The sequence below is a fragment of the Staurois parvus genome, unplaced genomic scaffold (genome assembly GCF_062004578.1).
Source record: "Staurois parvus isolate SC_StPar_1 unplaced genomic scaffold, SC_StPar_1.0 ptg002121l, whole genome shotgun sequence".
NCBI lineage: Eukaryota > Metazoa > Chordata > Amphibia > Anura > Ranidae > Staurois > Staurois parvus.
In genome coordinates, this window is record NW_028319917.1 from 248,604 (window position 1) to 265,941 (window position 17,338).

Here is a 17,338-nt window from a genome sequence, read left to right on the forward strand (position 1 = left end):
CATCACTGCTCTAGAGGAGATCTGCATGGAGGAGGAGATCTGCATGGAGGATGGGCCAACATACCAGCAACAGTGTGTGCCAACCTTGTGAGGACTTCCAGGAAACGTCTGACCTCTGTCATTGCCAACAAAGGATATATAACAAAGTATTGACATGAACTTTTCATATTCACCAAATACTTATTTTCCACCATAATTTGCAAATAAATTCTTTCCAGATCAGCCAATGAGATTGTCTGGATTTGTTTTCTCATTTTGTCTCTCATAGTTGAGGTCTCCCTATGATGCCAATTACAGGCCTCCCTCATCTCTGTAAGTGGGAGAACTTGTACAATTGGTGGGGACTAAATACTTTTTTGCCCCCCTGTATTAAGAATGTATTTTTAAAATCTATTTTTCTTGCATGTGGGTGTTGGGTGCACACGGCATCTTGGGGGGTGACAGATCCCCCCTAAATATGCTTCACAATGTACTATGATATTCAGCCCTTCTGCAATGCAAGGCTGGCCCAGGCGTGCCGGGATCCCGATCGGGAGACTCCACCCATAAATGGCAGTTGTCACACGGACTCACCGAGTACAGAGAGACGTATTTCGGTTTCTTGGATGTAATTATTCACGATCGCCTCCGACTTGTAGTCCCCCGAATCCCCCTTGGTCAGATTTCTTATGGTCAGGGATCCGGTATTTTGTAGGGCGGCTCTGTCTGCGAGGCGGTAAAAATGCGGTTTGGGTGACTCCAACTCCATCTCCACCAGTTTATTATTGTTCACCTTCCAGTTTATTTCTGTCGGGAAGCCAAAATACTTCGGCACCAGAGTGACATCATCTTCAGCCGCTCTCTGGATCTTCTGTAGGGGCGGAGCTAGAGAGAGAGCAGAGAGAGCAACTTCAATGTGATGGCACCGGATCAGTGATCTCTGTACAGCGCCGCGGTATATGTCAGAGCTATATACATGTATCATAATAATAGTGTGTGACTGTGGGGGAGGGGACATTAGAGTGTAAGCTCCTCTGGTACAGAGACTGATGGGACTGTGGGGGGGGGGGACATTAGAGCGTCAGCTCCTCTGGTACAGAGACTGATGTGACTGTGGGGGAGGGGACATTAGAGCGTCAGCTCCTCTGGTACAGAGACTGATGGGACTGTGGGGGGGGGGGACATTAGAGCGTCAGCTCCTCTGGTACAGAGACTGATGGGACTGTGGGGGAGGGGACATTAGAGCGTCAGCTCCTCTGGTACAGAAACTGATGTGACCGTGGGGGAGGGGACATTACAGCGTAAGCTCCTCTGGTACAGAGATTGATGTGACCGTTGGGGAGGGGACAATAGAGTGTAAGCTCCTCTGGTACAGAGACTGATGGGACTGCGGGGGAGGGGACATTAGAGCGTAAGCTCCTCTGGTACAGAGACTGATGGGACTGTGGGGGAGGGGACATTAGAGCGTAAGCTCCTCTGGTACAGAGACTGATGGGACTGTGGGGGAGGGGACATTAGAGTGTAAGCACCTCTGGTACAGAGACTGATGGGACTGGGGGGGAGGGGACATTAGAGCGTAAGCTCTTCTTGTACAGAGACTGATGGGACTGTGGGGGAGGGGACATTAGAGTGTAAGCTCCTCTGTACAGAGACTGATGTGACTGTGGGGGGGGGGACATTAGAGTGTAAGCTCCTCTGTACAGAGACTGATGTGACTGTGGGGGGGGGACATTAGAGCGTCAGCTCCTCTGGTACAGAAACTGATGTGACCGTGGGGGAGGGGATATTAGAGCGTAAGCTCCTCTGGTACAGAGACTGATGTGACCGTTGGGGAGGGGACAATAGAGTGTAAGCTCCTCTGGTACAGAGACTGATGGGACTGCGGGGGAGAGGACATTAGAGTGTAAGCTCCTCTGGTAATAATAATAGTGTGTGACTGTGGGGAGAAGATGAGAGAAGAGTAGAGAGGTGAGAGAAAGGAGAAGAGAAAGGAGAGTGTCAAGAGCCTTTGGTAGTGAGCCCTTGTGGATCGCCAACTCGGTGTTCCCTGTGGAGTCTAAGCCTCAGCCTGCTTCTTCACCAGAGCCCCTGATGGTGGGGATGGGCTTGAAGCGAGCTAGAACCAGGTCGCGGCCCCCAGGTACACCCAGCTGAGGACGCGGAGAATGCTCGCAGAGTACAATGGGAGGAGACAACAGGAAATACAATAGACAAGCCGAGGTCAGGACGGGCAGAAATCAAGCACAGCCGGTGAACGAAGGCAGGGTCGGTACACGGGTCATCAGATTCAGGATACAGGAGTAACAACAAACAGGACCTCGGAGAACTAAGAAGTTGCTCAGGCAAAGTGGCCTAGACTGAGCATGTCCTATATACACAGGGAAACTAGGAGGCGGGCCAGGAAGTGATGGAAGGGAAAGAAATAAAACCCAGAGAACAGTAGACGACGCCCACAGGTGAGCACAGACAGTCCACACATGTGAAAGGGATCAGGAACAGCCCTGCAGCAAGGAGGTAAGAATACGCAAACAAGAAACTGCAGGCTAACTTGTGACAGTACCCCCCCTTATGAGGTTTCCCCACTTTTTTAGGGCCAGGCTTAAGAGGAAACTTCTGATGAAAAAGTTCCACCAGACGGGGTGCAGAAACATCAGTAGAAGGAATCTAACACCTCTCCTCAGGACCATATCCCTTCCAGTCAATTAGATACAAAAGCTTCCCTCTGAGGAATTTGGAATCCAAGATTTGCTTGACTTCATACGTATCCGTGGTACTCACTAATGGGGAAGGATGATGATGAGGATGGGAAAACCTGTTGATGATCTATGGTCTTAGAAGAGAAACATGGAAAACATTAGGGATTCTCAGATGTGAAGGGAGGTGAAGTTTGAAAGCAACAGGATTGACCTGGCAGAGGATGGTAAAGGGACCAATGAACCGAGGAGCAAATTTCATAGAGGGTACCCGTAGATGGATTTTCTTCGTAGAGAGCCAAACCTTGTCACCAGGGAGAAATTTGGACCTCACGTGGCGATGAAGATCTGCAGCTGCTTTGTACTTGGAAGCTGCCAGACGTAAATTCTTGGAAACCTCTGCCCAGATAGAATCGAATGATCGTTGTGTCCCTGCAGCCGCGGGCACCTCAGAGGAGATGGGAACAGGAATTGGCACAGAAGGATGATGGCCATACACAGTGAAAAAGGGAGACTCACCAGTACTGGCACTGGCATGGTTATTAAGGGCAAACTCTGCCCAGGGTAGAAGGTCTACCCAGTCATCCCGATGGGCCGACAGAGAGATGTAAAAAGAGAAGAGAGCAGAAGGAAACCAGAAGAGCACTCAGTATTATGCCGCGCCTGGCACGAAGGTCATACCTGGAAGATGTTAATATTGTTGGGCACATTTGATATCACAAAACTTACAGACAGAACTTACCACTGACGGATAATACCACCACGTTGTCTCCGTGATTTATTCTATTGGCAGCTCGGCAGTAATAAACCCCGCCATCGTTCCAGGTGGCTCCCATCAGGGTTAGGTCCAGCTTCCCCTGTGAGAAGTCTCCTGAAAAAACTGTACGTCCTCGAAACTGAGAATCCTGATTGGATAGATCATTCTGACCATTCACAGACTTGTAGACCTGCACGTTTTTGCCATCTTTTCCTGTCTTCTCCCAGACGACTATCAGGTTTTCCACTCCTTGTATAAAATTAAAGGAACATGGAAGATATGCGGCGTCATAGGCAACAGAGGTCACCAGGGCTTCACCTGTGTAGAGATTTAAGATGAAAATCACAATGGAGTTCTTGGCATTCCTGGGGGGTCCTTGTCATTGTCATGTGTTGTGTAGACAGGAAGTCATTAGTACAGGTTAGTTGTATTTAACTGGAATTATTCTATAATGTTGAGGAAGTTGTGTCTAGGCAGATGCTTGGGGTCCAAGAACGTGATAGGAGATGTGAGGGTCTGTGAAACCACCTTGTGAAACCAGCTTGCTATGGATAGAAGAGACAATGGTGTCCTATGATGTCTCATGACTTTTTGCCTGCATGACTTCCAAGGCTATTGAGAACTTAAAGAAACATATGGAACAAGATTGAAAACCTTCAACAATGGAACAGAACTCAAGCCAGACCACGTATGTTCCTTGCTGGACCTTTTCCTCAACACCACCTACTTCATGTACAAGGGTAGTTTCTACGGACAGGTATATGGCTGTCCTATGAGATCACCATTGTCTCGCATTATAGCTAACCTGTACATTGAGGAAGTGGAGAGGAAAGCATTACAGTTGGAAGAGACAAGGGTTTCCTATGCTTTCACATCACTTCTATATCAACTATCACCTTCTATCACCTCTATATCAACTGAAACCAGAGAAGACTATCTGACAGATGAACAGAATTCAAGCTAGACGAAGTATGTCCCTTGATGGAACTTTGCCCCAACATCACCTACTTTATGTACAAGGATAATGTCTACAGACAGGTACATGGCTGTGCGATCGTATCACTATTGTCTTCCACTGTAGCTAACGTGGACATGGAGGAAAACGGAGAGGAAAGCCTTACAGGCAGAGGAGGCACTGGTGTTTTATGATGTCACATCACTTTTTACCTGTATACCAACTGCAGAGGCTATGGATGTAAGAAAACATCTAAAACTAGAGAAGACCCATGACTGATGGCCAGAACTCAAGCCAGACCAAGTATGTTCCTTGATATACCTTTGGCTAAACACCACCTACTTTGCTTACAAGGATACCTTCTACAGAAAGCAACATGGAAGCTAGGGGATCACCATTGTCTTCTGTAGGTAACCCAGTAAGCATGTCTTCTATAGACAGGAAGGGCTCAGGGATCAGCCATTGGCCCCATACGTAGCTATCCTGTACATGTAAGAAGTGGAGAAGAAGGCCTATGTGATGTCACGTAACTTGTCACCTGCATACCGACTGTGAAGGCTACTGAGGTAAGTAAGAAAACATCAGAAACCAGAAAAAACCCTTGACAGATGAACAGAACTGAAGGCAGACCAAGGATGTTCCTTACTGGACCTATGCCCCAACACTACTTCACGTACAAGGATAACTTCTACAGAGTGGAACGTGAGAGTTTTGGGATCACCATTGTCTTCTATTGTAACTAACCTATACATGGAGGAAGCCCAGAGAGGAAAGCTTTCCAGCCAGAAGAGACATGGGTATCCTATGATTTTACAACATTATTCACCTCTATACCAACTGCGGAGGCTATTCAGGATTTTAGATAACATCTGAAACCAGAGAAGACCCTTGACAGATAATTAGAACTCAAGTCAGAACAAGTATGTTCCTCCCCGGACCTTTGTCCCAAGACCACCTACTTCATGTACAAGGATAACGTTTACAGAGAGAAAAGCGGGAGGTTCGGGATCACCATTGTCTCTTACTGTGGCTAACCTATACATGGAGGAAATGGAAAGGAAAGCCTTACAGCCAAAAGAGACAAGGGTTTCCTATGATTACACATCACTTTGCACCTGTATGCCAACAGCGGAGGTTATTGAGAATGTAAGAAAACATCTGAAACCAGAGAAGACCATCTGATAGATGAACAGAACTCAAGCCAGACCAAGTATGTTCCTTGTTGGACCTTTGCCTTGAAACCACCTACTTTATGTACACGGATAACGTCTATAAACAGGTACATGGCCACGCTATGAGATCACCATTATCTCCCACTGTAGCTAACCAGTACATGAGGGAAACATGGAGAACAAAATCCTTACAGGCAGAAGAGACAATGTTGTCCTATGATGTCACATCACTTTTCACCTGCAGAGGCTATTGAGGATTTAAGGAAACATCTGAAACCAGACTGGCAGCTGAAAAGAACTGAAACCAGACCAAGTATTTTCCTTGCTGGACCTTTGCCTTAACACCACCTACATCATGTACATGGATACCTTCTATGGACAGGAACATGGCTGTACTATGGGATCACCATTATCTTCCAGTTTAGCTAACCTATTCATTGAGGAAATGGAGAAGAAAACCTTATAGGATAAGTGATAATGGGGTCCTATGATCTCACATCACTTTTCACCTGCATCCAAACTGCAGAGGATATTGAGGATGTAAGGAAATATTTTAACTAGATATGAACCTTGACAGATGAATAGAACTCAAGCCAGACCAAGTATGTTCCTTGTTGGACCTTTGCCATGAAACCACTTGTTTTATGTGGAAAGATAAGGTCTACAAACAGGTACAGTGCTATTCAATGGGATCACCATTGTCTCCCATGGTAGCTAACATGTACAAGTTGGAGGTGGAGAGGAAGGCCTTATCGGCAGAAGAGACCATGGTATCCTATGATGTCACAGCTCTTTTCACCAGTATACATACTGAAGAGGCTATTCAGATATAAGGAAATATCTGAAACTAGATATGACCCTTGATAGCTGAACAGAGCTCAAGATGGGCCAAGGATGTTTGCTGAACGTATGCCTCAACACCACCTATTTCATGCTCAACGGTACCTTCTACAGAGAGGCACCAGGAAAATGGCTGCACTACGGGATCACTACTGTCCCCTATTTCAGCTAAAATGACCATGGGGGAAGTGGAGAGGAAAACCTTACAGCCAGAGACAATGGTGTTCTACAATGGGATATCAGTTCCCACTTGTATACCAACTTCAGAGGCTATCAAGGATTTAAAGTGATTCTAAAAGTTCATTTTTTTTTGTGTAAAAAAACAAACATGTCTATACTTACCTACTGTGTGCAGTGGTTTTGCACAGAGCAGCCTGAATCATCCTCTTCTCGGGTCCCCCGCAGGCTCTCCTTGCTCCTCCTGTCTGTCGGGTCCCCCCACAGCAAACAGTTTGATATGGGGGCACCCGCTGCTCCGTGTGTCTATTCACACACAGAGCCACGGCTTGGCTTCGCCCCCTTTCTTTCCTCATTGACTGATTGGCTGTAAATGACAGCGACGGGAGTCAATGGCCCTCGCTTACTGTCTCAGCCAATGAGGAGGCAGAGACCCGGAACAGTCGAGACTCTCATTCACATATCTGGATCTCGAAGAGGCTAAGGTAAATATTGAGGGGGCTGGGGGCACTGCTGCACGCAGGTTTTTTACCTTCATTAAACTTCATCCTTTACAACCACTTTAAGGAAACATCCAAAACCTGAGAAGACCCTTGACAGCTGAAGAAACTCAGGCCAGGCGAAGTATGTTCCTTGTTGGACCTCTGCCTCAACGCCACCTACTTCTACAAGGATAACTAAAGAGAGGGACATGGGAGCTATGGGATCACCATTTTCTCCCACTGCAGGTAACCTGTACATTGAGGAATTGGAGAGGAAAGCCTTAAAACCAGAAGAGACAATGGTGTCCTATGATGTCATCACTTTTCACCTGTATACCAACTGCAGAGGCTATTGAGGATGTAAGAAAACATCTGCAACCAGAGAAGACCCTTGACAGATAATTAGAACTCAAGTCAGAACAAGTATGTTCCTCCCTTAACCTTTGTCCCAAGACCACCTACTTCACGTACAAGGAGAACTTCTACAAAGAGAAATGTGGGAGCTTCGGGATCACCATTGTTTCCTACTGTGGCTAACCTATACATGGAGGAAGTGGAAAGGAAAGCCTTACAGCCAAAAGAGACAAGGGTTTCCTATGATTACACATCACTTTTCACCTGTATGCCAACAGTGGAGGCTATTGAGGATGTAAAAAAAACATCTGAAACCGAAGAAGACCCTCTGATAGATGAACAGAACTCAAGTCAGACCAACTATGTTTCTTGTTGGACCTTTGCCTTGAAATCACCTACTTTATGTACACAGATAACGTCTGCAAACAGGTACATGGCCATGCTATGGGATCCCCATTATCTCCCACTGTAGCTAACCAGTACATGAGGGAAACATGGAGAACAAATCCTTACAGGCCTAGGGCGCACTGCCACCTAGGGGCGCCTCGGCGCAGCAGAGGTCAGCTGTCTCCCTTTGTATCCTATGGACCTCTTGTATGAATTCTTAATTTCTCTGCAGAGTCCACATTTCCCCATACACAGGGAATGATGAGTGAATGATGGTATCTTTACTCAGTATAATTGTCTGATAGCCTCCCCACACACATGACCATTCAATTATATATATATATATATATATATATATATATATATATACACACACACACACACACACACACGTAGACATATACACACACATTCCATGTAGCAGTGAGGTGTTGGTTCACCCTAGGATGGGAAGTGATGACATAAGTACAGGACCCTGGGCATGTCCAGCACTGGCTCCGCCTTCTTCTACACAGCTGGAGACAATCAATAGGTGGGGGTGTACTCTGGTTGCAGGGTTAACCCTAAGGGAGTAGGATAATGGGCCTGATGTGTATGGGAGGGAAGCGATGTAGTGCTGGGAGGCTGCCTGTCCTCACTGAGAGCTGCACCCTGAACTCCACACCCAGGCAGGAACCATCAGAGGTGAGTGGAGCCTTGGAGGATGGTGGATCATGGAGGTGACAGGAGGAGGAGGGGGGTGGACAATGGTCGGGGTGAAGGGAGATGTGGGACATCGCCATGTCATGGATGATCCTTCTGCTGAGGGGAGGCGCAGCAGAGGGGGCGGAAGAAAGGACAGAGGAAGATGCCAGGTGTCTGGGGCCAGTGTAGCAGCTGAGCTGCTACTCCTTGCAGTGTTCCTCTCAGAGTCAGTCCCTTACTGCAAGCCGGTTGGTGGCTACTGATCAATGTGTCATTTTTTTTTTTTGCATCTCTGTCTGACGGGGGGGGGCGCAAGTAGCTGGTCTTGCCCAGGGCGCAAAATAGTCTAGCACCAGCTGACTTTAGCTAACCTAATAACGATATCATCTACAAACTGGAACATGGCTGTGCTAAGGGACTCGCCATTGGCCCCATCTGTAGCTGACTTTGTACATGGAAGAAGTGGAGAAGGAAGCATACATACAGAAGAGACCATGGTGGTCTATGATGTCACATCACTTTTCACCTGTATACCAACTGTAGAGGCTATTGAAGATTTGAGAAAACATATGAAACCAGAGAAAACCCATGACAGTCGAACAGAACTCAAGACAGACCAAGTGTGTCCTTCAATGGACCTTTGACTCAACACCACATATTTCACGAACAAGGAGAACTTCTACAGAGAACATGGGAGCTATGGGATCACCATTGTCTTCTACTGTCACTAACCTATACATGGAGGAAGCCCAGAGAGGAAAGCCTAACAGCCAGAAGAGACATGGGTTTCCTATGATTTCACATCACTTTTCACCTGTATACCAACAGCGGAGGCTATTGAGGATGCAAGAAAACATCTGAAACCAGAGAAGACCCTCTGATAGATGAACAGAACTCAAGCCAGACCAAGTGTGTCCTTCACTGGACCTTTGCCTTCACACCACATATTTCACGAACAAGGATAACTTCTACAGAGAGGAACATAGGAGCTATGGGTTCACCATTGTCTCTTACTGTAGCTAACCTAATAAAGATATCTTCTACAGACAGGAACATGGCTGTGCTAAAAGATTAGCCATTGGCCCCACCCGAAGCTCACCTGTACATGGAAGAAGTGGAGAAGAAGACCTACAGTACATACAGAAGAGACAATGGTCTTCTATGATGTCACATCACTTGAGGATGCAAGAAAACATCTGAAATTAGTTAAGACCCTTGACAGATGAACAGAACTCAAGACAGACCAAGTGCGTCCTTCACTGGACCTTTGCCTCAACACCACATATTTCACGTACAAGGATAACTTCTACAGAGAGGAACATGGGAGCTATGGGATCACCATTGTCTTCTACTGTTACTAAACTAATAAAGATATCTTCTACAGACAGGAACATGGCTGTGCTACGGAATCAGCCATTGGCCCCACCTGAAGCTCACCTGTACATGGAAGAAGTGGAGAAGAAGACCTACAGTACATACAGAAGAGACAGTGGTGTTCTATTTGTCACATCACTTGAGGTTGCAAGAAAACATCTGAAACCAGAAAAGACCCTTGACAAACGAACAAAACTCAAGACAGATGAAATGTATTGTTCACTGGACCTTTGCCTCAATACCACGTACTTCACGAACTAGGATAACTTCTACAGAGAGGAACTTGGGAGCTATGGGATCACCATTGTCTCTTACTATAGCTAACCTATACATGGCGGAAGTGGAGAGGAAAGCCTTACAGCCAGAAGAGACAAGGGTTTCCTATGATTTCACATCACTTTTTACCTGTATACCAGCTGTGGAAGCTATTGAGGATGTAAGAAAACATCTGAAACCAGAGAAGATTTCTGACACATAAATAGAACTCAGCCAGACCAAGTATGTTCCTTGTTGGACCTTTGCCTTCAAACCACCTACATTATATACACAGATAACATCTACAAACAGCTACTTGGCTATTAAATAATATTTTAAGTGTCGCGTTCCACCTGTAATAAATTATTAACTTTGTGAAAAATATTTGTGTTTAAATAATTAAATAAATAAATGGTCAAGTGTCTGTACCAATCATTCAAAATAATTCTATACCTGTGCCAAAATATATTATTGTGCAATCTGTGCTCAAATACATAAACGTACTCAAAATTAATAAAATATCATCATATATAAATAAAAAAACCATGCGATGAATATTAATGCACAATATAGTATCCAAATCTTCAAATCAAACAATTCCAATTTTAGTCCACTCCATGATTCTGATCTGAATGTATGTAACTTATTTATGAGCTCACCTCAGTTTTGGCCAAACCGTTAAGTAAGGCTAAAATCGCTGTTGTGTCCTTATGAGGACAAGATGGTAATTTTCGTGCTTTAATCCTGTTCCAAGTAGAAAACATTAGCTTATCTTAGAGATTCGAAACATGTCATACAACTAACCCAAAATCTTAATGTAAATATCAATATACTTCTAAGTACAGCTGATGTCTCATCATTATATACGAACGTTAATCATGAAGGTGCGATAAAGGCAGCAAAATGGGCCTGTCGCGGTATGGGAGCCTGCCAATTATTAATCCCCTTATTAATGCCTTGTATCACATGCCCTCAGTGTCCTGCTCTGTATTGTTCTAATTGTCCCCTGTGTCACTAGGCCAAATGGCCAAATTAAATTACTCTGGGCCCCCCTCCCTCCCGGCCAGCTGGCTGGGAGCTCTCTGCACATCTCCCAACTTGCTTTTCATCTATGCAGACATCATCCCTGCCTCCCAGGATGTCCCTGTAACCAGCCTGATTCTCCTTGGGGTCTAGTGTTCCCTTCCCCCTCCCGGTTGCCAAGGCGACCGGGGAGTGTCCTGCAGCAGTTTAAGAGGTGGATGCTGGGAGCTCCTATTCATTCCGGTGTGTAGTCTGCAAGGGATCTCAAGCTCCGGCGAGACCTTTGGGACTAGACTCTGCAAGCCTAACCCCATCTTCACAGAGACCTCACAGGAGGGACGAGACAACCAGAGAAGGCCTACCTGCGATTGCGAGAGATCCCACAGAAAGGGGAGAGACTATCCCAGCCTGCCTGCTTTTTGCCAGAGACCCCACAGAAGGGGGAGAGACTACTACAGCCCATCTGCCAGAGCCAGAGGACACCCGCCTGATCCAGACTCCACAGGTACCTGCGTTCTGCTTCTACCCCTGGGAGACCAGGCACCCTGTTGGATCCGTGAGTACCTGCTTCCCCACTGTGTTACCTGAACTGTTGCGGTGGTGACTCCTCGCACCCCTCTCCTGTGTCGGACTACCCCTGTTACAGGGACACCCCCCTTGGCTCTCCTAGTGGACTATAAGTGGGTGGGGCCCCCTCGTTACCATTTAGTGGCAAATCCACCCTCTCTGCTACCCCCCCGTATTGAAGGACTGCCATCTGTTTGTCTCAATAAAGCTTTGTGCGTCTGCCATCCACTCTGTGTGTTCTGTCCTGCCTTTCCTCCGTTACAGGGTGAAAGGATCTAGATAACTTCCATTTTGTATTATGTACGCCATTTTAAGTATTAAGTATTAAGTTAGCTTTTTGTAGAAATATTAGAAGTTTAATGAAACTGTTTTTGGTTGTTCAAGGATGTATCAACAGAAGCTAACACGACCCTGACAATGTCTTTGTCTGGCTGTTTTCCCAGAAAGTTAGCCAAAACAATTTGTACCAAGAAATGTATATGTCATGTTTCATGTAGTTAGCTCATGATGGAAAGTTACAAGTTACAGTTTTGAAACTCGCTCCCCCCCCTCCCTTATTATTATCTGTAGTCTATATAATCTTATTAATGTCTAATAAACTTTGAACATCTCTGAACATAAGCTGTCGTGATTTCCGTGTTCAAGGGGTGTTCCCAGAATTCTGCTGATAAACCAGGAATCTCTCCACAGACCGGGGGTCTCTGAGGGGAAAAGAAAATCATTCCTTTCAGCTGGGGGCTCGTCCGGGATGACCACCCACCTCACTTGGTAAGTAAACCTTTTGTCTTTTTATGACTAAAAGCTCTTTCTTGCCCTGTGTTGAGGGAAGGTCTTGAATCATTCTGTATTGTCTATATAGACCCGTGATAACCTGTAGCTGCTTTTGGTAAAGCAGACTTAACTCTTTGGTAAGAGTTACAAAATAGTGCACTATAATATAAAAAAAAAGGTGTTTTGGTAAACACAGTTCTCTGTTTTTGGTAAAACAGTGAAGAGATAACTTTTGGGAAGTTATCAAGAGGTTAATAAGTCTGTGGAGCAGATTCTGGTTTATCTGTCTTTTGCTTTTTCTTTCTGTTGCGTAGAAGTATAAGATAATTTGTTGTGTGGAACAAAATAAGATTTTAAGCTAAAATTGTTTTATACACTGTCTAAATATGGGTCAAGGAGGTAGTTACCCACCAGGTCCCCCAGAAAAGGGAGAAAATTGTAAGGATTATGTTGCTAGAGTTTGTGGGACGGACTATTATTTAATAAATCCCTGGGTGGATTGTATGGCAGGTTGGACAGAAGCTATGGGGAGTACAGACCCATTCCCAAGGAAGGGGGAGAAAACTGGTTAAAATGGTCACCGTATTGGGTTGATAATAGCAAGGGAAAGTTCAATTTGATTTTCTCTTTAAAACAAAAGAGGAAGTTGAAATTGGATACATTAAAAATATGCCAGGAAAAGCATCAATCTGAAAAGACATGCAGACCCAAGATTGGACTGAAAACAGTTCAGACACCAACCCCACCCCCTCCGTATAATATATATCCTTCATTAAGTGGTTTTAAAAATGCTGCTGATGATGATTTTTTGATTAGTTTGGGGATGATTACTCCCCAGCCTAATGCCCCTCCAGTCCCTGCCCCTGTCCCTGCGCCACTTCCCGTCCCGGATCTACAACCAATACAGCCAGGCCCCTCCACTAGACCCAAACAGATTATTAGTATAAAATCACCAGAGGAGGGTAGCCAAGTTCAAGGCATCCTTACAGAGAATGACAACGAAGGAGAGTTGGAATACGAAGAACAGGGACAGGTAAATATAATAAAATTACAGAAAAAGGATGGTCAATGGAGAAGAAGTGACACCAGTCATAGAAAGGGCAGAGATGTGGAGGAATTTAGAATGCAGTTTAGATCCATGGAGAAGAAACAAGAGGGAAAAAGAGAAGATGAGGGGGCCGTAGGAGGAAAGGAGTTGGCTATATTGACACTACCTTTTCTCACAGCAGGAGAACTAATTCTAAAAAAACCCCATAGAATTAGAAGATATTAATAAGATTGTTAAACATTGTCCCAAGCCTACAGTATCTCCTGGAGGTACACTTGCTTATTTAAAAAAGGCATGTTTAGGAAGAAATTACACGCAGGAAGATATGAGATTGATCATTGATGGTATTCTGGGAAATAATCCAGCTTGGGATTGGATAAATGTAAAAAGCATTAGTCACATAGAACCAAGTAATACACAGGCTACTGCCTATAAACTGAAATACCACAGAAGAGAGAGAAGTGGGAGGAGCTTGACACAGAATTAAAAAGGGTTTTCAGGAATAAGGCTTCCCTCCCTATTGCTACAGCATGTAAACAGAAGGTAGAAGAAACTGTTTCTCCTTACAACACACCTATCAATCCTGTTAAGAAGCCGGATGGCTCTTACAGGTTTGTACAAGATTTGAGGGCCATAAATAATTTGGTAGTTCCATTAGCCCCAATAGTGCCTGATATGCCATCACTCCTCACCTCCATTCCGTCCGATACAGAATATTTTACAGTGATTGATTTAACAAATGCATTTTTTTCGGTTCCTGTGGACCACCAGACAAGGGCACTATTTGTATTTATATTCTGAGAATTGCCAGATGAGCTGGTGTAGAATGCCTAGGGCTATGTAGATCTGTTTGCAGTCTACTCACTTGCCCTCCAGACCACACTGAGGTCCTGGACCCCTCCCAATGGTTCGGTCCTCATTATATATGTGGATGACCTATTGATTTGTAGTTCAAGTCAGGAGGCCAGTCAGGAGGATAGTTGGTCTCTGTTAGAATGGTTGTCAGGGAATGGTCACAAAGCATCTAAAAAGAAATTGCAATGGTGCCAAAAACAGGTTGAATACCTTGGTTTTATTCTAAGTCATGGTGAGAGGAATGTCAGTCACAAAAGAGCTGCGGCTCTCGTGGGTCTGCCCCGCCCACAAACAAAAAAGGACATGCTAACTTTTCTTGGTATGATTGGTTACTGCCGCCAATGGATACCTGATTGTTCATTCTATGATCACACTCTGAGGTCTGCCACACTTTCAGAATCACCTGACATTCTCACATGGTCAAATGAAATGGTTGATGCCTTGTGTACCTAAAGAATGCTATGGTAACGGCCCCTGGTCTTGGACTACCTGATTATAAGAAAATGTTTCATCTGTATGCTAGGGAAAATTGTACAACCATGGCGGGGGTCCTGGCTCAGGAACATGGAGGCAAGCTCCGCCCTGTAGCTTTTTTTTCCAAAGTAGTGCCAACTCAGGTTCAGGGCATGCCTGCTTGTCTGAGAGATTTTGCATTCTGCGTAATGGTGGTGGGAATGGCTATTTCTTTCACATTGGGACATGAAACTACCCTACACACCACACACCAAGTGTCCTTACTACTGAAAAACATACACACTCAACACATGTCAGCACAAAGGTTGAGCGGATATGAAGTGATTCTTCTATCTGATCCCAACTTGATTATTAAATATTCTTCAGCAAATTCAGGTCCTGCTCCAATTTTGAATGCCCTACTGGGGCTAAAGGGGGAACAGGATGAAGTGGCACCAGAACACAATTGTATAACCCACATACAGCAAGACACTTCCCCTAGGTCCGACATGTCAGCTGTGGCTCTTGATGGGGCCCCAGATGTGTTTGTTGATGGTTCATGTTCTAGGCCAAATGATAGTATTTACCATGCAGGATACGGCATTGTGCAACTTCCTGACAAAATACTCGAGGCAAAGCCAATTCCATATCAGTCAGCCCAAGCAGCCCAACTGATTGCCCTTACAAGAGCATGTCAATTATTTGCAGGACAGGATGTCAACATTTACACAGACTCCAAGTACGCCCATGGTGCTGTACATGATTTTGGGGTCATTTGGGAGAGAAGAGGATTCATTGCTGCTGATGGCAAAACCATATCTCACTCTTCTTTGATATCTGATCTACTCAAAGCCATACAGTTACCAAAAACATTAGCCATTCTCCATTGCAGGGCACATACAAATCGCAGAGATCATATTGCCAAAGGAAATGCATTAGCAGATAAGGTAGCAAAGGAAGCCGCATTACAACAGGTGGCCAGTGAGCAGATGCCTTTGCTCACTTCAGGATTCACAACCCCACATGACCAGATGTATGCAGATTTACAAAAATTTGCTACAAAAGTCGATTTAGCAGACTGGGATGGTTCTGGAGCACAACTAGATCCAGCTTCTGGTCTAGTGTGCTTAGAGGGGAAACCATGTATTCCCATGTCAAGTGCCCCACTGTTCATTGCACAGTACCACAGTCTAGGACATAGAGGATGGAAAACAACATGTGAAACATTATTGCAGGATTTTTACATTACAGGTTTATCTAGGTTGGTGAAAGAATATGTTTCTAGGTGCATTACATGTAGAAGGAACAATCCACAGAACGCAAAGAAATCACAACACCAGCATCTAGTGTACCCAACTACACCTTTCACCCATTTACAAATAGATTTTACCCACATGCCAAAAACAGGACGATTAAGGATAAGTTGAGGAAGGCCACTGGAGGAACCTATACCCACTGGAAGATGTTACCTGCAATTCTAGCAGAGGTAAGAATGACACCTAATAAGACTACAGGGTTATCTCCTTTTGAAATATTAATGGGAAGACCGTTCCCCACTCCTTGGGCTAGACAGCCACTTATGTTAGAAAGAGGGGACCTTGACCTGGTACAACAAGAATATGTGAGAAAATTGATTCAGAGTTTAGATAAGGTTGAAAGAAATGTTGCTCGCACTTTTTCTTTATCTTTTCAGGAACCAACACACCTTTTCCAAGTGGGAGATGTCGTAGTGGTCCGCCAACTCGCTAAAGACAAGAAGCAAGGCTACCCCTTTGGACCACCTACTACGGTGATAGCGGTTACCAGAACGGCTGTTCTGGTGGAGAATTCCCAGTCCTGGATCCATGCTAGTCGAGTGAAGAAGGTGAACCAAACACCTGAGAAACATGAGATGGAAAAAGGAGGTGAAGTATGAGAGAAAAATCCTCGAAGAGTGGGTGAAGTAAGTGAAAAAGGCCCTGAAGATGAAATTTTTTACTGCCCCTCATGGTGCTTTGAAACTCTGGATCCTATTGGGCACACTGACTGTGCTCTTTTTCCTGCCAGTATGGATCCTAACTAACTGTATTTATCACCCTGAGGACTTGGGCCTAATAAAAGGTATCTGTGGTCAAGGACTAGTTTTAAATGAGACCCAGATAACCAAAAGTGAAAGAAAGTCAAAAAGAAAGTTTTGAAGAGAACAATCCTTTTTCAGGAAAAATGTTGATGATGCAGTTTAAATCTGCTTATGCTCAAAAGTCAGGTTCTGATAAATGTTGGATATGTAGTAAGTTACATCCTAGCACATATGAAATTCCTCTTCTGGCCGCTCCAGTCAAAATATTTTTGTTAATAAAAGGGAATGTAAGTATTGGTTTGACCAATATTACTTCTAATGCCACCATATCTTTTCCAACTCTGGGAGTCACTCAACTCCCCGATTGGTGTTTTAGACTGGAGAATACTTCCCACAAGGGAAAGGGAATGTGCTCTCAGTCCATATTAAACATATCTGATCCTGGAAGGAGGG

At 44.9% G+C, this 17,338-nt stretch overlaps 1 protein-coding gene across 1 annotated transcript in view; it reads right to left on the reverse strand.

Annotated features, from left to right (window-relative positions):
- Positions 1 to 17,338, reverse strand: part of LOC149432654 (uncharacterized) — a gene marked incomplete at its 5' end in the record, with an annotated part of 98,067 nt that overhangs the window by 53,447 nt on the left and 27,282 nt on the right. Inside the window, 2 exons of the mRNA XM_089665088.1 lie at positions 574 to 864; positions 3,415 to 3,747. Of these exons, the coding sequence (XP_089521214.1) occupies positions 574 to 864; positions 3,415 to 3,747 (624 nt within the window). The remainder of the gene's footprint in view (positions 1 to 573; positions 865 to 3,414; positions 3,748 to 17,338) is intronic.